The sequence below is a fragment of the Durio zibethinus genome, chromosome 11 (assembly GCF_047325235.1).
Source record: "Durio zibethinus cultivar Kanyao isolate XHJ-2024 chromosome 11, ASM4732523v1, whole genome shotgun sequence".
NCBI lineage: Eukaryota > Viridiplantae > Streptophyta > Magnoliopsida > Malvales > Malvaceae > Durio > Durio zibethinus.
Genome location: NC_143172.1, coordinates 25461512 through 25484131, shown reverse-complemented (window position 1 = coordinate 25484131; position 22620 = coordinate 25461512). Strand labels below are relative to the sequence as shown.

At 34.4% G+C, this 22620-nt stretch overlaps 2 protein-coding genes across 3 annotated transcripts; one reads left to right on the top strand and one right to left on the bottom strand.

The window, feature by feature from the left end:
• The first annotated feature begins 612 nt into the window (after window positions 1-612).
• On the top strand, window positions 613-15881 carry LOC111290593 (serine protease SPPA, chloroplastic-like). Of its 2 annotated transcripts, XM_022881966.2 has the most exons (13): window positions 613-1552; window positions 2182-2365; window positions 2890-3027; window positions 5395-5565; window positions 5643-5746; window positions 6036-6103; window positions 6796-6962; window positions 8179-8248; window positions 8942-9096; window positions 10026-10131; window positions 14613-14700; window positions 14819-14962; window positions 15503-15881. In XM_022881966.2, the coding sequence occupies exons 1-13, from the start codon at window positions 839-841 to the stop codon at window positions 15731-15733; spliced, it is 2340 nt and encodes a 779-aa protein (XP_022737701.2). In that variant the 5' UTR covers window positions 613-838; the 3' UTR covers window positions 15734-15881. The 2 variants fall into 2 exon arrangements, with proteins under 2 accessions (XP_022737701.2, XP_022737703.2); XM_022881968.2 differs by lacking the exons at window positions 8179-8248; window positions 8942-9096 and having other exon boundaries at window positions 824-1552.
• Window positions 15882-16027: 146 nt separating this feature from the next.
• On the bottom strand, window positions 16028-19169 carry LOC149516219 (uncharacterized). The gene is made up of 4 exons (XM_089768460.1): window positions 17906-19169; window positions 17538-17681; window positions 16527-17107; window positions 16028-16427 (listed from the first exon to the last, which is right to left on the bottom strand). The coding sequence occupies exons 1-4, from the start codon at window positions 19167-19169 to the stop codon at window positions 16359-16361; spliced, it is 2058 nt and encodes a 685-aa protein (XP_089624586.1). The 3' UTR covers window positions 16028-16358.
• Window positions 19170-22620: the final 3451 nt, after the last annotated feature.

Sequence of the window (22620 nt, the reverse complement as noted above, 5' to 3'; positions counted from 1 at the left end):
TAATGAAAACAGGTCGAGTAGAGGTGGTCGGGTCCTCCTAATCGAGGAGCAGTGGAATTTCGAAAAGATCAAGTGACATCATGGCTTTGCAATGGACCCTTAGTTCACCTAAGAAATATATCATTAATAAGCTCACTACAGGGCATGTGACCACTTGTTGAATTTAGCTATGCATATTTCCTTTTCAGGGTTTCGAAAGTGCCAATCTCAATACTGAAGTTGGGCTCCACGGAGCTTGTTCCATCACCAAAGGGTGACAATGTTGTTTTCCACCAAAAATGACAGTCAGATGCATATGCTGAATTCCTCTTTTCCAGAAACTATCTAGCTGGCTATGTCCGGCCTTCCAGATCCTGATCATACAATTGACAGCCACAAAGGAAAAAGATTTGAGAGCTATATATATCTAGAAAACCAAAGTTGGAACTTGAACCTGGCAAGCATGTCAATATGAGATGTTTCATCCCAAGGATATATAGTCTTAAATGTTAATTAAATGTCATCATGAGATGTTTCATCAAAGGGATAATGTCTTGCCTTAATCAGTTATTCTAAAATTACCACTTGAATTGTTCTTTGGTATCACAAGCAACTTCGGCATTGACCTGTGAAAGGAGTGAAAGCAGGAATTCTGTGGGCAACCTCAGTTTAATGATCATGCAGTGAAGGCGAGTATGTTTGTCAGTTTAACTGGGAAATTTAGAATTTATTATGAGATAATTTTTTTAATAAAATAATTATTGAGAAAGTTGTTATTATTAAAAAGATCAAATTTCCGAGATATAGGGGTATTCCAGAGTTGGAGTAGACACAACAGTTAAAAAAACTGCTGCATGACATGACGTTTTCGGCTGAAGTTCAGGCCCGCACGGTTGGAAACGTGTTCGAAAGATTGGAGTTCTTTTCTAAAGCTGGTCCAATCTCCAGTTTGGGTTTCGGCCCAAACAGTTCACGTAATCATATGTCCAAGACAACGTGTCATTTCCAAAATTGTTACGTGGACAAAACTAAACCTTTTTTTTGTTCCTTCGTCGTCCGTTTGTCATATCCATTCCTCCCTTTCTTCATCTTTTCTCTTCTTTGGTTCATCCCCTGCCAAACTGAAAAAGAGAAAATGTCTAAACTGTTGCTCTTCCACACTGCTCACTCGACACCCAAAATCCACCAAAGAAGTTTCACTACAATCCTGTCAAGACCTCTTTCAATCCCTTCTCATTCCAAATGCCGCTCTCCTGTTTCTCTCTTCCCTTCCATTTCTTCTTCAACTCTCCACCCCCACCTCCAAAGACAAAGCTTTTCATTCTCTTACTCTTTTTCCACTCCAGCTTTCGATGATTCCTCGTCTTCAACCGAGGCTCAGAAAGAAAAAGAAGAAAAAGTTGGAAGTCGAAGTGGTGAAAAGTCAGAGACTGAGGAGTATCCGAGTGGAGAAGTGGAGTATGAGAAGATGAGTGGGTGGAAGAGTTTCGTTGTTAAGTTTAAGATGCTTATTGCCTTCCCTTGGGAAAGGGTTCGAAAAGGCAGCGTCTTAACTATGAAACTGCGCGGCCAGGTTTGGTTTTTTGAATCTTTTCAGTTTTCCTTTTTCTTTAGGCTTCTTTACCCTTTTTTTTTTTTTTTTTTTTGATGCATTTGGTAGTAAATAGTTGTCTTGATAAAGCAAGAAATGGGTTTTGGCAGATGCTAATGGAGACACTACTTTAAGTGAAATGAATACAATTTGAAGGTTATTTTGTTTATAGAAGGATTATACATCCATTTTTTTGTGAAACATTGTTTGTCATTTTCTAAAGAATTGACTGAATTTAAAGGGTAAATTAAATCTTGTTTAGCTGAGTCGTAAATATTTCTGATTGTTTGATAATCAAAATTTTTTCTTTTATATTGTCACCATAGTTCTTGCTACTTTCGGTTATTATGTTTTGCACATTGAAAAAGGGTAAACCAGGTTCTGATGTAAGATAGAACTGCGTATTTTATATACCTATTCACACAACTGTCCAGAGTGAGAAGTGTCCGAGATGTAAAGCTTGCCAAAAATGGCATCTGGATTGGTTCAACTGAACCTTAATGCCAGTATTAATATTTAAACTTCTTTTCCTGAGAAATTGTTTGCATCTTTAGCTTTTGATATCATTGATTTATTTTGGATTTGAAAGTTTCTACTCTTTCCATGTTCAGATATCTGATCAACTGAAGAGCCGTTTCTCTTCAGGATTATCTCTTCCACAAATTTGTGAGAATTTCGTAAAAGCTGCATATGATCCTCGTATTTCTGGTGTCTATCTCCACATTGAACCTCTGAACTGCGGATGGGGAAAAGTTGAGGAAATTCGAAGGCATATTTTGAACTTTAAGAAATCAGGTAGCTTCACAGAGTTTATTGTCTCACTTCGATTTTGGATATCCGTACACATAAATTGAACAGTTGGACTTGGACCTTGGGTATTCTAATCAAGTGAAAACTGGCGAGTTTATTCTTTGAGAAGGGAAATGGCTACTGTGGCCCTAAGCCCCTAACTACTGTTAAAGAACATTAAACCATTTCTGAATTTTCAAATACATGATCTTGATACAAAAGTTAAGGGTGGGGGGGTTTGTAGTCAGTTATCTGTTACAGTGAATAACTTCTGGGGTTACTGTGCTGTGTTTATTCTGTTTCAAACATAATGCCCATGTCTTAAGTCAGCTTGCATTATAAACTTTTTAATCAACTTGATTTTTGATAACTTTTTTCAAGCATATTTCTCATAAATTAACAAGTGTTACCATATAGTAGATATCTGGAGAGTAATAAATATCTTCTATCTGTATCTTAGATTTTATTTATCTACTTAATTTGTTGTTAAAGGATTGAATTGGAATTTTAATATTTTCTGAAACTTACAGGTAAATTCATCATTGCATATATCCCTGCCTGTGGGGAGAAAGAGTTTTACCTTGCTTGTGCATGTGAAGAGATCTACGCCCCATCAAGTGCTTATTTTTCATTGTATGGTCTGACTGTTCAAGCATCATTCCTTGGAGGTTAGTTGACAGAAATATATCTCTCTCACTTCCTACTGTTTCTTTTGTCAATGTTCCGTTTTAATTACTATTGAAGAGCCTGTGCTTAAGGGAACCTTAAGCTTTTTATTTTTCTTTCTTTTCTTTTTGGCTACATATAAGTGGTGGTATGTAGGAAGATGATTAAAGCTCAAACTTTTATATTTGTGGTGGACATTTTTTCCTATTTCTTTTGAGCCTGTATAAAATATTTTCTCAAGTCAATTTCATTAGTAGGTCTAGCTAGAGGGAAAAATTGGATGCTTCATGTGGGACTTTCTAATTGTTTGATTTGAATCAGGTGACAGATTCCACCTGGACAATCTGTCCCCACAATTTTTCCCAATCTTATTTCTTGCCACAACTGAAATAATACCAAACTTAAAAACTTTGGTGTGATATAATGATTTTTTTGTTCTTTATAGCAATTTAATGGATCTTTTTTGTTTTCTAGAGCTTTTCAAATATTTTATTTCACTACTTCCTATTCTTAGCTCACAGACATTTTGTACATAGAAATAGCCAAATAGGAACAACAATAACAATAAATCAAACCTTGTCCCACTACATGGGGTTTGTCTCCGTGGATCCTATTATGCTGTTGTTCTGTCATAAGGACTATATTCTTTGTAAGAACTAAGAAGACTAACAAGATGTTCTTTTTGATAGTTTCTGTCCATGTTGTTTTTGGTATTTTTTTGACATGTGCATTCTATAAATAGTAAAATCTTCATTAGCAAGATTATCGTAGGCATTCATCTCCATGACCAAATTTTACCTATGTTCTCTCGTGTATGTCTTCAATTGTTACAACATCACTCGTCTTTGATGTATTTCTTTTCTATCAACACATTCATCATAGTGTCCTATCTTTGCAACATCCAATTCTTTGACATGTATTTCTGCTAAATATTCAGTTTCATAAAGCATGGCCAGTCTTTTCGCTGTATTATAAAAGATTTTATTTTTCACTTGTGTGGGTATTTTTTTTCTCACTCAAGAGTCAAGACTCAAGATAAGCCACTGCAGTTCATCCAACCAGCACAGATCCATCTAATGAAATTTCCATCAATTCTAGTATTTTCTAAATGATTGATTCAAGGCACTGAAATTGTCCATTTTTACTCCTTTACCTTCATTGTCTTTAGTAAATTTACATTCTATATTTTTCGTTTAGACCTACTTAACTGGAAACTCTTTTAACTTCGGAAAGTCACTCGATGTTTCTACCTTAAACTTAAGCTTTAGCATTACCCAGGTTTTCTTCTCCACAATTATTTGATTAGCAGATAGCATATACCAAACTATTGTTCCCTGGATATACCTAGTAAGTTTTACCAAAATTAAGCTAAAAATATAAGACTCAAAAGTTAACCTTTGATCCTCCATAAACCTTTTGGTTATACCTCTATGTTCCTACATTAGGAATATGTGTATCATTGCCACTATTGCTAAAACAGTTTAACCATTCTGGTAGGCTACATCTTTCTTGTTATTCTTAAGTTTAAGGCAATCATCCATAAGCTAAGATACCATGGTTTTGTTCATCCAACCACAAATTCTTTGCTCAGTATCTTGTGAACCTTCTTTAACTGTTTTTTCAGTGCAAGAGTTTCAACCTTTCAGAACCATTGACTTGCTGAAACTAGTAATTTTTGTATTCCGAGTTTCAAGTATGATAATCCTAAATTTTGCAATAGAATAAAAATTAGAAAGGAGTTTGTGAATTTTTTTAGCCATTCACCTTTATTTAGTCATTAGTCCTGTGGTCGCAATGCCATGGAGGATTTTGGAGTTGCTAAAATTTACTAATCAGTCTTGTCATAAAGCAATAGAGATTTTGTTTTTAAAAAAAAATCTTTGGGAGATAATAGTTTAGGGCCAGATGCTGAAACATTCATGCTGTTGGCTCTAGTTACCTGGCAACTAGGGCTTAGTTAGTTTGTTTTTTAACAGAGTTTTAGCAGCCCTTTCTAAAAAAGAGTCGCAATATCCCTTCCCTTTAGTAGAAGCTCTTCTTTGGCAATACGGTGATTGTAATTGAATGGTGCTTTTAAGATTATTATAGTAATCCTTGGAAATGAAAATCATCACACTGCCTCATATTTAGTTATCCTCAAATATGAATAGAAAGGCAATTCATGGAACCAGTAGGTAGTCATTTGCTTCAATAGATGTGTAAAATAATTCTCTTGCCGTTGCTTTACTTTCTTTTTTATATCTCCTTGGTTAATAGATATACTTTCAAATTTTCAACTTTTAGGGTACCTTTGTTTAATAATATTTGTCAATGCTATAGTTGTGGCTTGCATTTTAACGTTATGATTGGTAGTCTAAATCTATTTGCAGGTGTTTTTGAGAAAATAGGAATTGAACCACAGGTGCAAAGGATTGGTAAATATAAAAGTGCTGGGGATCAACTTACGCGGAAGACTATGTCAGAAGAAAATTGTGAGATGCTTACTAAGTTGCTTGATAACATATATGGGAATTGGTTGGATGTAGTTTCCTCTTCAAAAGGTGCCTTTTCTATTTTGTGGTTTTGCTTTGATCTCAAAGTATTAAAGATAATTTTTGGCTCATGCAATCTTATCCAGGAAAGAAACGTGAAGATGTTGAGAACTTCATTAATGAAGGGGTCTATAAAGTAGAAAAGCTGAAAGAGGAAGGATTCATAACAAATATACATTATGATGATGAGGTAGAATCATCAAATGCCAATGCAGTATACAGTTGAGCTAATAAAATATTTAGCAAATTTTCATCTTGTGCTGTTAAAACATAGTTTAAGTTTATTGAGATACAGAAACTTGGTGATTCAGACAGCTTGCTCTCTGTTCCATTTACTAACCCTTGATACCTTCTTTGTACTATATATTAAAAAGAATGTGACAGAGAGTGGTCAAAAACTGTTGTAAGGGGTTGGTCTCTAGTTTTATTTTTAAGCTAGCTCTCTTATGAAAACTATTTGATGTTTGTAACTTCTGCAGGTTATCTCAAAGTTAAAAGAGAGGCTTGGAGTCCAAAAGGATAAAAAGCTTCATATGGTTGATTACAGGTGGGTTTCTGTCATTTATTTCCATATAATCTTCAGGGCATTGAGATCTCTCTCTTACTCCCTATTCTTTCAATTTTTTTATGATAAAACTTTTCTATTATAGTCCCTTAGGGGACTTCCAACTGTTGAATCTTTAAATTTTCCACTTGAAGTTTTTAGACTTTTAGTTTCAAAACCCTTGGAAGGGGGGTGGGGGTGGTTTATCTTCATCGTGTGGCTCAAACCCTAATTACATGTTCCTAAAAAAAAATTTTCTTCTTTCCATATTAAGTTGAGCATCAAGGTAATGGATGCTAGTGTTCATCTGTTTAATCTCCTAAAGGTCACAGTTACTTAGAAACTTTAAAATACTGGTTCAATGGTTTGGGTGACCTAAGACTTACATTAGGAATGCTCTAGAAATTCTGTTTTCAATAATCTTTGCTTTTTCCTTTTGTTTTTCTTCTTTTTCCAATGTGTACCTGGTGTTGGAGCATGTTTTAATCTATCAGTTTTATAACCTTCAACAATAGACACTTTTATGTTACATTCCTGATTTTTTTTTTTTATTGAAGAAATATTGTCTTTAATATTATATATATTTGGAGATGATTTATACCACACCAAGCCTAGTGTAATATTTATGCCATTTGCAACTTAAAGTGGCATGCATGTCAGATTTACTTAAGATTTCTCTTTCTTTGTAAATGTAGGAAATACTCCAAAGTTAGGAAGTGGACTCTCGGTTTAGCAGGTGGTAGAGACCAAATAGCTGTGATCAGAGCCTCTGGGAGCATCAGCCGTGTGCAGAGTCCATTAAGTACGCCAAGTTCTGGTATCATTGCAGAGCAAATCATTGAGAAGATTCGTAGTGTCCGAGGTATTCCTCATTTTACCTTGCATGCAATGATGTGTAGTTGAAATAAAATCGTTCTCTAAATTTTACAAGTAACAGGACCAAATTCTATACAACTTTAAGTTAACTGCAATTCATGCAATAGATGTTTGAAGCAGTCCAAATCTGTCTGATTACATGATGGCTTGGGTTTTACCAGTACCTAAATGCATTCTGATAGAAACCTGGATCTTGGCAATCTGAACTGTTCAAATGAAAGTATACGCTTAACTTGAGTCTCAGCTGCACATTATTGGTTCCACCTCGAAAGAGTGAACAAAACAATAAAGTATATCAAAAGCTTTTTTCCCCTGAAATTTCAAGGCTTAAGGTTTGACAAGTACAGAAAAAGGTAAAATCTAATTGTCTTATTTGTGAAGTATGTTTCTTCCAAAGGGTAAATTGGTAGTTGACTTGAAACATTACCATGTAGACGAAAGAACTCAAGCAGAAGATGTGACTTATAAAATAACCATGACCAGAATTGCAAAATATTAGAGAATTAGGATTCAAGAGTGAGAGAAAAAAATAGAGATAAATGTATGGTCAAAAGGAGCTGATCTTAAGGCCAGAGAATTTGGAATATGGTCTCTTTCGTGAATATTATTGTTGATAAAATGGGACCTATTTTTATTGCATCAATAGAAGTTCTTTATATTATTACAAACACTATAATAAGATCATGTCCAAGTTCTTAAATATCAGCCTTCTACTGTGACTGACAGAAAATAGCCCAAAAGATAAGAAGTCCTTAAATTTACATATTCTTCAGTGGCATGAATGGTGTTGGGCTGCAGTTATTTATTTGTTTATTTTTAAATCATAAAGACTATTAAATCATATTTGCTATTATTATATGCTATTAAAATAGACATGTAAATGGACATTAATGTTTGCTTGTCGAATTGCAGAAAGGAAAAAGGAGTAAAATCATGGATTTTACCAAGCTGACTAAAGTGTTTATATACCACAAAATGGCTAATTTTGAAATCCTTCTTTTGTGCATGCCATTACTTTTATCCAAAAGAATATGTGTGCATTTACATGCGGAAAGTTTATAGAATTTACTTTCTGGATGAGTGTCGCCTTATTTAGGTTGGTTACTGGCACCATCCCCTCTATTCCCCCAACCCCCCCCCCCCCCCCCCAAAAAAAAAAAAAGAAAAAGTGATTTTTTAAATTAAATTTTTATATACTGTAGAATCAAAAAGATACAAGGCTGCTATTATTCGAATTGACAGCCCTGGAGGTGATGCTCTTGCTTCAGATTTGTAAGTGCTTCTAAAGTTTGACTTAATTATTTTCAAAACAATTAAGAATGTATAAGCTTTTGTTATCTGTGCAATGTTTTGTTTGCTTGTGAAGTGATATTTGATGTTTTGTGTGATGAATCCATTTTGAAATTCTCGGATTGCCCATCAATCTTTAGTCCTCCAACATTTTGTGGAACATAAAAGTTTGTGCATTTAGTTTGGATCAATTTTATAAGTTCTTTTCTTTTGGCATGATAAATAAGCTTCTATGGAAGTTTACCATGTCAATTTTCTGGTGGTGAGGCTGGAGAAGAGGTTAGTCTGATAACCTCCCTTGCCAATCCTACTGTAAGTGTAATCTTATTGGTCTTTGTTTCATGAATTTCTGATAGACATAGGAAACTATTTTAAAATTAGATAAATCACGCACATGTGAATATTTTAAGTTGAAGCAGGTGCCCTATGGTAAATAACATTATAGGAACGGAACAATTACTTGGTTCTGTGATTCCAGTAGCCAAGTAACAATGCTTTCTTTTGTTTGACATGTCATTCTTCTTTTTAACCCATTCTTAGTCATGTTTCATTTTAGATGTTGATTTTGTGTGCCAGCATTCAACATTTTCTTTGCTTTTTGAAATACAATGATATGGAATATGAAAAAGAAAATCTGCTAATGTTGATTGGCTAACTATAATCTATCATATCCAGAATGTGGAGGGAAATCAGACTTTTGGCTGCATCTAAACCTGTCATAGCATCCATGTCTGATGTGGCCGCTAGTGGGGGATATTATATGGCTATGGCAGCTCAGACTATCGTAGCTGAAAATTTGACTTTAACTGGTTCAATCGGAGTTGTCACAGGTGAATCAACTCTGAAATTTGATAAGCATGGAGTTTGTGTGGCTGTAAAATAAAGAGATTAAAGTTGGTTGGGCAGATAGAAAACTGCCTATGTGTAAGCTACATATGCAAGGCTGATTTCATTTTTTTTTTTCCTGTTTCTCTCATGACATGAATGATAACTGTAAGAAGAATATAAAATGTGGTCAGAGGGAAAAAAAAAATGAAAATCTAAAAGATATAGGTTATAAACTTTTCTTGGGTCCTCATTATCTGAAACTTATAACAAGTTTAAAAACATTTTTAGAAACCTTGAAAATCAAACATTTTTCCATTGTGTTTGTCCTCCAAAACTAAAATATCCAACCCTCATACCGGCTTACCAGTTGCTATCTGTGACATGAAATGATCTTACGTCTCATTTTATACACGGTCACTACTTTTGTATTTTTTTGTAACCTTTTTCTTTTAATTCATGTCCTTGTCGAATTAGAGATTAATTGTTATGCTAACACAATGCTTCTTCAACAAGAAAACCTGCAAACTAATCACTTGAATTCATTCCTTTACTTTCTTATGACTAGACTAATGGCAGACACCTTGAATATTTGGACTTCACAAATATTGTTATGGAAATATACTGGTGCAGATCTTTGACTAGAAATAATCAAAAGTTTGTTGAATGAATAATTCAATTTCTATTTTTCTTGTCACTGTACACCAAAATACTCACATACAGGAATTGATCCCTTTTTACACTGCTATCTTCATTATGCATTTCTAGTTAATCAAATAAAAAGAAAGATGATACTATGATAGTATAATGCTTTGTGGATCTTAATTGCCCTTTCCTCGATTTTATGAACAAATTGCTTTTTTGACTGAAAACCTTTTGGATTTTTGTGAGTCATAAAATCGATTTTATTTGTTTTCCCTTCTCTTGCTTGTAGGGAAGTTTAATTTGGGGAACTTATATGAAAAGATTGGCTTCAATAAGGAGGTCATATCAAGGGGAAGATATGCTGAACTTTTTGCAGCTGAGCAGCGGCCTTTAAGGTGAATGCCCTTGTTGCATATTTCCATTAGATAGAAAGTGAAAAGATATCAAGAGTACAGTATGATTTCATACCTGAGTTAAAAGCCAAGTTTTAGTCTGTGGAAAAACTAAGAAATAAATCAGTGTGAAAACTGAATGTCTGTTGGAAAACTACTTATTGAAAATTATACAAGAATCTTAGGTTTATATACAACTAACTAAGGGTTAAACTAGAAAACTAAATCTTCTTAAAAAACTAATCCTATAATTGAGGGATTGTCTATCCTAATTTTAGGGATACAAATATTTAATTCTAGAGATACAAATATAAATATACAGATTACAAGATTACAACTAGCTGTAAATAAGTGTTTTTCCACACTCCCCCTCAAGCTGGTGAATAGGTGTTTTTCATTCTCAGCTTGAAAATAATTTCTTGAAATGTTACACTATTGAGACCTTTAGTGAACACATCTGCAAGTTGACCCTTGGTTGATACATAAGGTGTACAAATCAACCTACTGTCTAATTTTTTCTTTATGAAATGTCGGTCTACTTCAATGTGTTTTGTTCTATCATGTTGCACAGGATTGTGTGCAATATTTATTGCAGACTTATTATCACAGTAGAGTCTCATTGGTCCATCCCACTTGATCTTCAAGTCTTCTAAGATAATCTTTAACCATAGTAGTTCACAAATTCCTTGAGCCATTGCTCTGAACTCTGCTTCAGTACTTGATCTTGTCATCACATTCTGTTTTTTATTCCTTCAAGTCACAAGATTACCACTTAAGAAAGTGCAGTAGCATGAGGTGGATCTTCTATCAGTTACTGAACCTGCATAATCAGCATCTGTATATGCTTCTAGAACTAACCCTAAATTTCTTTTGAATAAGATACCTCTCTCAGGATTGGCTTTCAAATAGTACAATATACGGTAGACTGCCTGTAGGTGCACTTTTTTAGGACTATGCATAAATTGACTTACCACACTCACAGTATATGCTATATCAGGTCTAGTATGTGAGAGATAAATGAGTCTTCCAATTAATATTTGGTCCATCTTTCTATTTACAGTAGCATCTTCATTAGCTTCTCCAATTTTATGATTAGGATCTATAGGGGTATTTGCAAGTTTACATGCAAGTTTCCCAGTTTCCTTCAGAAGATCCATCACATATTTTTGTTGTGAGATGAAAATGCCATGCCGTGAGTGAGCTACTTCAATTCCTATGAAGTACTTTAATCTCTATAGCTCTTTTATCTGAAATTCTCTAGCCAAACACTGTTTTAGAGGTTCTCTCTCTTTTTCATCATCTCTAGTTACAATTATATCAACATACACTAATAGAACTGTGACTCTCCCTGAATCAGAGTACTTGATAAACAATGTGTGATCTCCTTGACTTTATTTATATCTCATTGCTAGCATCACTTTGGCAAATCTCTCGAACCAAGCTCTAGGAGACCGTTTAAGGCCATAAAAGCTTTTTTCAGCCTGCGTACTTTGTTTGCTTCTAGATGACCTCCAAATCTCGGTGAAACTTTCATATATATTTCTTCTTCCAAATCACCATGTAGAAAAGCATTCTTTACATCAAATTGTTGAAGTTGCCAATAGTAATTTGCAGCCAATGATAACAAAATCTTAACTGTATTCATCTTGACAACTGAAGCAAAGGTTTCTTGGTAATCCACTCCATAGGTTTGAGTGTAGCCCTTAGCCACTAACCTAGTTTTATATCTTTTAACAGTACCATCTGTCTTATATTTTATAATAAAAAGCTATTTACACCCCACTGGATTTTTTTTCTTTAAGCAACTCTACCAGTTCCCATGTCTGATTTTTCTCTAAGGCCTCCATTTCTATTTTCATGGCTTGCCTCCATTTTTCACTGGATAATATCTCGGATAATGTAGTTGGAACAGAAATAGTGTTTAGGCTCACAAAAAAATTTTGTGAGATGGTGAGAATTTTTTAAATGACATAAAATAAGAAATTGGGTATAGTGGATGCTTAGTACATTCTTTGGTTCCTTTCCTAATGACAATAGGCAGATCATAATCACTAGTTATAGTTTTAGGAGATTCATGCTTATTTTGAGAAACAGAGTAAAAAACTGTAGTTACCTCATTTTCAGAGTTAGGATCAGGTTCTTGAACTGGCACTGGTTCAGGATCTGAAACTTTTTTTTTTGAGTACACCTGTAATTCCTTCATAGAATCAAGAACAATATTATCCTTTGTCACATCTTCTGTATTTGGAATGGGTTCAGACTCAAATTCAGTGTTTGACTTGGGGTCAACAGAAACAGGTTTGGACTCAGAAGAATTAATAGGTGTAAATGTTGAAGAAGGGGATAAATCAAGCAAAAAGAAGTCTTTATCCTTATCTTCCATGAATGAAGTCTCCTCCTGAAGATAAGGTTGAGTAAAAAATGGTTTATTTTCTTCAAAAGTGACATCTGCAGACACATAAAATTTTTTGGTATGAGGATGATAGCATTTATATCTTTTTTGAGTTGAAGAATACCCCACAAAAATACACTTAATCGTTATTGGATTCAACTTTTCCTTGTTATGACTGTGAACATGAATAAATGATGTACAACCAAATATCCTAGGTGTGAGATTGTTTGTGGTATTGAAGTTGGGATAAAATTATGAGAGTAGTTTCATAAGAGTTTTAAATCTTAAAACCCTTGAAGGTAACCTATTTATAATATGTGTGCTAGTGAGAACAGTTTTCCCCAAGTAAAATTTAGGTACATTTGCTTGAAAAAGAAAGGCTCAGGTTGTGACTAGTAAATGGTTATTTTTCCTTTTTGTCACTCCATTTTGCTGTGAAGTATTAACACAAGATAACTTATGGATAATCTCCTCTTTTTGAAAATAGGTAGATAGACTCTGGTTGAAGTAGTCTCTTGTATTATCAGACTTAAATCTCTTGATTCTCACTCCAAATTGATTTTGGATCATGTTTTGGAAGCTTATAAACATTCTATTCACATCTGATTTGGATTTAAGTAAAAAAACCTAAGAGACCCTGGTACAATCATCTATGAATGAAACAAACCATTTCGCACTAGAAATATTAGGAATTATTAAGGGACCCCAAATGTCACTATGAATCAAGTAAAAGGGAGTAGAACTTCTTTTGTTACTGATTGAAAAAGACACACGTCTATGCTTTGCAAGTTCGCAAACATCACAATGAAAATCTTCGACATTTAATCCTTTAAACAAAGAAGGAAACATGTTTCTTGAGGTTCCAAAAGAAGGATGTCCAAGACGAAAATGATAAAGCCATATTTTGTCTTTATTGAAAGATTTTTCAGAAAGAAATGACAAAGGTAAACTATTCTTGATACTACTTGTGTTATTTGATGTCTCAAGATAGTATAGTCCATCCTTCTTCTTAGCAAGTCCAATCATTTTCCCCGAACTCTGGGCTTGAAATTCACAATAAGAGGGATAAAAAGTTACTTTGCAATTCATATCTCTGGTAAGTTTTTGTATAGATATCAGATTAGTAGACAATCCAGGAACATGAAAAACATTTTTTAGAACAAACGAGGGATTAACTTGAACATCTCCTAATCCTGCCATTGTGGTAAGTGAACCATCTGTAACAACAATTTTCTTATTACTAGGACACAGGTTATATGTACTAAGCTTTTGTGAGAAATGTGTCATGTGGTCTATGGCTTTTGAGTCAATCACTCAAGAACTCGTAATAGGCTTAGCCGAGACATTTAATCCATGAGAACCGAAAACTTTACCTGAACTAGAAACCTTACCCAAAAAACATACCACAGTAGGCTTTTTAAGGATTTTCAATAAGTTTCTTAGTTTTTCAATCTCTTCCCTGTCGAACTCTCCTTGTTTCAGAGACATCTGTAGTACTCCAGTGATTTTTTCAGTTAACATTTTCTCAAATTGGGTGGTAGCGATATCTTTTTTTGAAAGGGTTCGGCAATGAAGGCCTAAACAGATGAAGGCCTAAACAGGATTCGACAATGAAGGCCTAAAAAAGTCAGTAATGAAAGCTGAAAATTTTGCTTCCCAAGAAGAGCCTAAAGCTCTGATACTGTGTGAAAAAACTAAGAAATAAATCAGTGTGGAAATTGAATGTATGTTGAAAAACTGCTTATTGAGAATTATACAAGAATCTTAGGTTTATATACAACTAACTAGGGGTTAAACTAGGAAATTAAATCTTCCTTAAAAACTAATCCTATAATTGAGGGATTGTCTATCCTAATTTTAGGGATACAAATACTTAATTCTAAAGATACAAATATAAATTTACAGATTACAAGATTACAACCAGCTGTAAATAAGTGTTTTCCCACATGGCCTTTGCCTATTAATTATTCTTTGTCCTATTTCCTGCCTGGTCTTCTTTACTTTGGGGGCTTTGGATCACAGGAAGCTGCCTTTTTTGTTTGGATTCTTTTTTTTAATAGACTACAAGAGAACTAACTTTAATATATACCAGTCTGGATGAAGCTGAACTTTTTGCAAAGTCTGCGCAGAATGCTTATAAACAATTTCGAGATAAGGCTGCTCTTTCGAGATCAATGCCTGTATGTATCTTTTTATCTTCAGTTTTAGATGTAATGCTAAGTTTCCTCTTTATTTTTCTCTTAAAAGGAAACGGGGAAAAGAAAAAAAATAACCATCTGAATTTGAGTCATTCAACAGGTAGAAATGATGGAAGAGGTAGCACAAGGCAGAGTATGGGCAGGTAAAGATGCAGCTTCACGGGGTTTAATTGATGCTATTGGGGGACTTTCTCGGGCTATTGCCATTGCAAAACATAAGACCAATATACCCCAAGACAGACAAGTTAGTTCTTTACTCTTCATTTTAAGACACAGAAACTTATTCCTAGGATGGATATTACTATTATTTATCACCGTATCATTTGCGAAAAGCACTACTTCAAAGTCGTTGGTGAACCCTGTAATTTGATGATACTTAATATCCATAAAAGTTTTTCTGTTATGAATTTGGATATTATAACCCCTAGGACGGATTATATGAGGATGTTAGTCTTCAGACAATATTATGTTCTTGTAGAATCCTTGGTTTAATACTTCAGAGATACTTCTATATGGAAGGCCAAATATGAAAAGAGACCTAAAGGTTCTGACATATAGCGCAGCAGTATTGCACTAGAAAATTCTGTATGATGGAACTGCATCCTTCCGTATGATAGAATAGGACACACATTTATGGTTATCTGCAAAGCATTGAGAGCATAAGTTTCAACGTGATACAAGTCATAATGCATTATGGATGTATGTGAAAATTAATTATACATCATATATCATTTTGGAAAATAATGCTTACTCAAATATTGACGTATGTAATATAATGAATTAGGTTACACTAGTCGAGTTATCAAGACCTTCTCCAACACTACCAGAGATCCTAAGTGGCATAGGGAGCTCCATAGTTGGAGTAGACAGAACACTAAAAGAACTGGTGCAAGACCTGACATTTTCTGATGGAGTTCAGGCCAGGATGGATGGAATCGTATTCCAGAGATTGGAGGGATTTTCTAATGCTACCCCACTTTTCAGTTTGATAAAAGATTACCTCAGTTCACTATGATTTATATAATTGACTTGACTTTTGGTCCCCTTTTATGGTAGTTCTCAAGAGACTGTTTTCAGCCTATAATTTAGATGGATTCTTTTAGACATGGTAATTTTGTATGTTTTACTAATTTTCAATTACCACATTTTAAATAATTTTTTTCCTGGGATAATCTTTTTTTTTTTAACAAAGGAGATTACGGTATAAGAATATATCTTAAAAAAAATTTGCACATGATATGATTAGAATTTTAAATCAATTGAATATTATTTTTTAAAAATGATTATACGAAAACTTAAAGTTCATACAGATATCATAAACAAAACAAGCCTTCTTTTTTTTCTGGCCCTGGTTCTTCCTAATAGAATGCCCAAGATTCAATAGTACAATCAGCTTCAAACAAAAAGCTACTCAAGTTTAAAAGACAAACTTTGAAAATGTTTCGTGTCACCAAATTTCCGTAGTACAATTAAAGGATTAAAGGATTAAAGGAAGGAAAACAAATTATTAAAATAGTTTGAAAACCCACAAAACAAAAGTGTCGTATGTCTAAATTATAGAAGGTATAAAAAAGAAAAAATCAATCTCAACATTATTCATATTGAAACACGTGTCTATCGCCCTTGGAAAAACTGTCATACTAAGAGACTTCTGTTGCCAATTTCTGTTGCAGCACGGATGTATCAAAGCATTTCACATAATAACCCACCTGTAACAGCAAAATAGGGTCGCACTTGGTTAGCCTGCAATATTGTAATAACCAACCAAAAAAAAAAAAAAAAACCCTCGACCTTGCAGTAGATTATACCTTAGATTGGATGGTATGAATCCATCGTCCATTAACTGTGGATGCAGTATATGAAACAACTTCAAGTCCCTCCTCAAGCAGTAGTTCTAGCACCCTTGAAAGTGTGAAAGCTTGCCCCCCCAAGCTCGAACGGAGCATAACATTGACAACATCCGAACATGATCGAACTTCAACAACACCGCTTGAGGAATAGTCATTAGAGCTCATTTTCGAGTCAAAGCTACTCTGAAGTTTCTTTAACTCATCTCTCGAAGCACACAGTTCAATCATCCTATTTCGCAGGAGCAGTATATAGCTCTGTGCCCTCTCTAAGATATCTTGTATTGTGCACTTTCGCTTGGTATCAGGAGGCAATAGAGATTTAAGAGAAGAAATAAGGGATTTAAATTCTTGCCTCCTACGTCTTTCCCTCAACTTTCTTTTGACATTATCATTTCTATTTTCCCTCTTGTGATCACTCGCAAACAATTCCGGCAGCTGGCCTGTTCCCATCTTGCTGTACGGACTACAATCGCCGTCGATCGGAGCAGAATCCGAAATCTTGTGATCTTGAGGTTCGGACTTTGTCATGACCACTTTTCCTTTTGTAACAACATTGCAAGAATATTAGACATTCAAAAATTTTAATAATTATATATAAGTGATTTTAGGTTGTGAGAGACTTGTTAGATGTCATTTTTTAAGAATGATTACATGAATTAATTGAAATAAACTCCGGATTCAAAACACTGAAATATATGACCTCTTTAATTTCAAACCCACGTAGGCAATAAACAAAAGGAAAAAACTCGGTTGCTGCGGACTAAATGAATAAGGATTTGTGTGCTGCTTGGAATATTAGCACCAGTATACGGACTGTTATGTAAATAATTAATGTTAGTGTATGCTAGTTGTAATTGGATTGTAGCAGACTTCTGCTTTTCTTTGAATAAATAAAGCACAGCTTATCAGAAAAAAAAAAAAAAAAAAAAAAACAAAAAGAAAAAAATATAGGATGAGAAGACAAAATACCTGGCTGTTCTTCACGTTTTATTGAGGCTTCGAATATATCTGGATCTTCTACCAATTGTGTCATCACATCTCTGTCTTTACTGATCGGAGCAGAATCCGAAATCTTGTGATCTTGAGGTTCAAACTCTGTTATGATCACTTTTCCTTTTGTAACAATATTGCAAGTATTAGACATTCAAAAAATTTAGTAATTATATATGTGATTTCAGGTAGTTAGAGATCTAGATGCTATCTTTTAGGAGTGATTACACGAATTAATTGAAATAAACTTCGGATTCAAAGCACCGAAAGATATTACCTCTTTAATTTCAAACCGACGTAGGCAATAAAAAAAAAGATAAAAACAATAGGGTGAGAAAACAAATTACCTGGCTGTTCTTCACGTTTTATCGAGGCTTCGAATATATCTGGATCTTCTATCAATTGTGTCATCACATCTCTGTCTTTACTGATTGGAGAAAAAATACGCATTAAATAATCTGCCCCAGTCCCCCACTCCGTTTCATTCCACTTTATATCTGCCCACCACTGACTGTCGCCCTTGATCATTTTAAGATTTGTGCTTGACAATTCCATTTTTGATATGCTTTTAAACTTCGGACAACTGTAAAAGCTGATGCTTTCTAATTTAGGTGCAATAGGAAGACCGTTAGAAATGCTTACCAACTCTGGGAGGTGAAGAAGTAACAATCTTTTCAAACGAGGAAGAGAATTATCTGACATTGTGCAGATTGATGCTTGGCTTATTAGGCTGGTGACTCTAGGACAGTCTTCAAGAATGATTTCTTCCAGGTTGACAAAATTTTCAAGCAAAGCATGTGGGAAAATGGCACTCAGCTGGGGGCACGTATGAAATGCTATGAATTTCAACTTAGAAAAACAACCGTATTGAACTGGTCCTTTCCAAATACTTCCTAAATTCTCCAGGTAGTAAATGCTCAAATATTTCAGTGATTCAAGTACATGTTTTGCAGAACTCGGGTGAACTTCAGATTGATCAATATTTTCATTTCCTTCGTAATGCATCTCTCCATCAATGATGGTTTCCATCTTATTACACTCTGCCAACAAGCAAAACTCTAGCCTCTTCATATTTTCGATCCCAAATTCAGATAGATTCAGAGCTGTTGCATGGTGGTCCAAGAAAAATGAAGTAGAGTAGTTAAGTACCCTTCTTATTTCAATCGGGATGTTTCCACCATTCACAAACTTCAAGCATTTTTCCCAATTTCGGAATTGTGCTTCAACTTGATCAGGTACACGAGAAATGCTTCTTCTTTTCTGATAGCCAACAACAAATCTAAAGCCTGACAGTGAAGGATACATCAATGATTTGCTATCGGATCTACAATCATCTAAAAGTTGGACTTTTGGCAGGTATAATCTAAGACTTTTCAACGCTTTTAAGCGGCACACTTCCTTAACAACAGCTTCCACTGAATCACCCCACCGTTTGTCTGCTGGATCCACATCAATGCTCAATTCAATCAGTTGCGAGAGATTCGATATTGTTCCAGGGCGAACCACTATGTTTGATAGCAACCTCTTTTTGCTACAATTTGCATGCCCATAAAACGACACTCTCAACTGTTTTAACTTGACAAGCTCTCCAATTTCTGCAGGAAGATCCATAATCTGAGTTTCTTCAAGATCAAGCTCCTCAAGATTCTTGAGTTTGCCAACCTGGGGTCATAGTTCCATGAAAAGTTTGCATTGTCTCAAGCATAGCTTTTTTAGTGCAACCAACTTGGGAAGAGATTTGGGTAAAGATTTGATATTTGTACCAGACAAATCCAACACTTGGAGAAGAAGTATGCGATGAAAGAATAAGGGGGGAATAGCTGCCAGTTCATAGTTGGTTTGCAAGTACCAGGTAATAAATGAAAGGCAGTCTGGCGACTTTGGTAGTTCAGCAAGTTCTGTTTCCGTTTTTGGACGAAGAGTTATCTTAGAATGTGTTCTTTTATCATGGTAGATCTCTTTGGCGTCCCTTTTTTTCTTTTTAGGCGGCTTAATTGATCCTAACCCACGCACCGCAAAAACAAATTGATTCATTTTGTCCAAGTTACTGTCCTGCTACATCAACATTTTCTCCTGCAGATCTGAGACAATCTTCCTTCACAAAATTCTCCTTCAAACTAGAAATAAATGATAATGTAATCACCATGAAATAAAAAGTTTTCAAGAATACCTAAATAAAACCAAGGACTCTTAAAACATATTATTATTTCCCTTTTGATGTTAGGATTTTTTTTTTTTTTTTTTGCCGATCAAAGTCAGATAAAATTAAGGGCTTTAAACCACCTGAGTCAGGGAGTGAACCAGAAAGATGTGGGGGCATCTTCAGGTTTGGAGTCCTAGGTGGTAACCAGCCAGGACAGCTGCAACCTTTGTTACCTCAGATTAACATGGTTCGACGTGTTAGGAAAATGGGATCCAGCCCATGTAATTAGTTTTGGATCAAGTAAAGGTGTTAGGGTCTTTTTTTTTTACACAGAGTCTTAGCTACTTAATAAAAAAGATGTGGAGTTGTTTTAAGGTGGTGTCATAAACCAATAAGAGAAAGAAGAAAGCCATAAAAAATAAAGAGAAAAAAAAAAGGGAGAGTTGATTGAATAAAAATGGATCCATGGTCCGATTAAGCTAAAACTTTGTTAATAGGTTTATAATTCAGAGTTCTACATTCTGAACGGTGAAGATCGGGTTTGAAGTTCTCTAGAAACAAATCCATGGTGTATTTGTTGAGTCACCTATTTGGTGAAATTTCTCCAATTATCTCTCTAGTTGTTGATTAGCTCTAGTTTTAATTAGAGAAGAACTTTATATATCCATTATTTGATAGTAGAGATTTTTCTGGTGATCCGTGATTTTTTCCTTTACATTGGAGGATTTTTTACGTAAATCTTGGTGTACTTTATTTTTTTACGTTTTTTATTATTGATTGTTATCTATTGCTGTGGGTTTATTACGATATATTGCTTTTGTATTATTGTGATTATTGCTTCAGGCGCAACAAATGGTATCAAAGCGATGTTATTTTGAGACATCAATACAGAAGCAACCCAAAACAGAAGTAAATTCTATTTAAGATCATGGAAGGTGATACAGGTGCCATGATAAAATTGAAAGTATCGAATTATTTAATTTGGAAGCCTATGATGGAGGATCATCTATACTGTAAAAATTTGTATGAGTCAGTATTGGGTGATTATGCTAAACCAGTAGAAATGAAAGATGAAAGCTAAAAAAAGCTAGGCAAAAAGATGCTGGCTACAATCAGAAAATAGGTTGATATCAATGCGTTCCATCATGCAGCGTAAAAGTCAGATGCTCACATTGTTTGAAAAAATTGACGGCATTGTATAAGAGAAAAACAGAAATGAATAAAGTTATGCTTGTTAAAAAGCTTACAACTTTACAGTACAGGGATGGATGATCTGTTACAAAGCACTTGAGTGATTGTTAAGATATATTTAATCGGATAACTACTATAAAGCTTAAGATGGATGATGAAATGAAGGCGTTATTTTTTTTAGGTTTATTGTCAGACAGCTAGAATACTCTAGTTGTGACTGTTCTTAATTCAGCTCCTGATTATAAAGTGACATTGAAAATGGTAAAGGATAATATGCTTAATAAAGAAGCAAGACGAAAGATGTAGACCTTGGGAATCAAGTTATGATCACAGAGAATATGGATAAAAATATCGACAAAGGTCAGAACTTAAATGGTCATAGTAAATCTAAACATAGATCTATGTCTAGAGATAAAGTGAAGTATTTTCATTGTGGTAAGGCAGGTCATATAAAATGACAATGTAAAATCTTGAAGCAAGAATGAAAAGATGAGAAAGACAAGAGTTCAGATGATGACAATGTTACAGTAGTGAATCCAGATAGTGATTCAGTTACTTTGATTTATACACATAGTGATTGTAATCATGTTGGTGATCCCGACATTGAGTGGATAGTTGACACAGGAGCGGCATATCATTGTGTTCCTAAGAGAGAGTTGTTTACAACTTATAAAGTAGGAGACTTTGGTTGTATCAAGATGGAAAATAAAAGTGTGTCACAGATTATTAAGATTGGTGATATGGATGTATAAACTAGTACAGGCTGCATGTTGACTTTGGAGGATGTCAGACACATTCCAGATATGAAAATGAACTTGTTTGCTATTAATGTCTTTGATAAGGAGGGATATGAAAGTCGACAAAAGAATGGCCAATGGAAGCTTCTCAAAGGATTTATGGTAGTTGTAAAGAAAAAATTATGCTGCATAATATATAAGACACGGTTGCAATTGAATGGTAATCAGATAAATGCCATTGAAGATGATGCTTCAGCAAACTTGTGGTACAAGAGGTTGGCACACATGAATGAGAAATGGTTACAGGTTTTGGTAACACAGTCTCTCATTCCCTTGACCAAAGGTATATCTCTCGATTCATGTGATTATTATTTGTTTGATAAGCATCATAGGATTTTTTTTTTGTAAAAGTTCTTAAAGAAAAAAATATATTGAAATTAATTTATTCTGACATATGTGGTCCATTGAGGTTGAGTCATTAGGTGGTAGTAGATATTTTGTTACTTTTATTGATGATGCTTCACGTAAGACTTGGGTGTATATGTTAAAAAATAAAAGTCAGATATTGCAGTATTTTTAAAAATTTTATGCCATGGTGGAAAGGATGACAGGATTATCCTTAAAGTGTATTCAGACTGATAATGATGGGGAATACACATTCAAAAACTTTGAAGAGTATTGTTCAAAGCATGAGATTAGGCATAAGATGATAGAACTTAGAACAGTGCAGCATAATGATATAGCTGAAAGGATGAATCGCACTATTATGAAAAAAGTCAGATGTATGTTGAGGATGGTAAAATTACCAAAGTCATTCTGGGGTAAAGTAATCAACACAGCTTGTTATTTGCTTAACAGATCACCATCAGTTTCTTTGGATTTTGATATTTCAAAAAGAGTGTGGATAGAGAAAGATGCTTCATACTCTTATTTGAAAGTTTTTTAGTGTAAAGCATTCATGCATGTGTCGAAAGAGCAAAGGTCAAAGCTT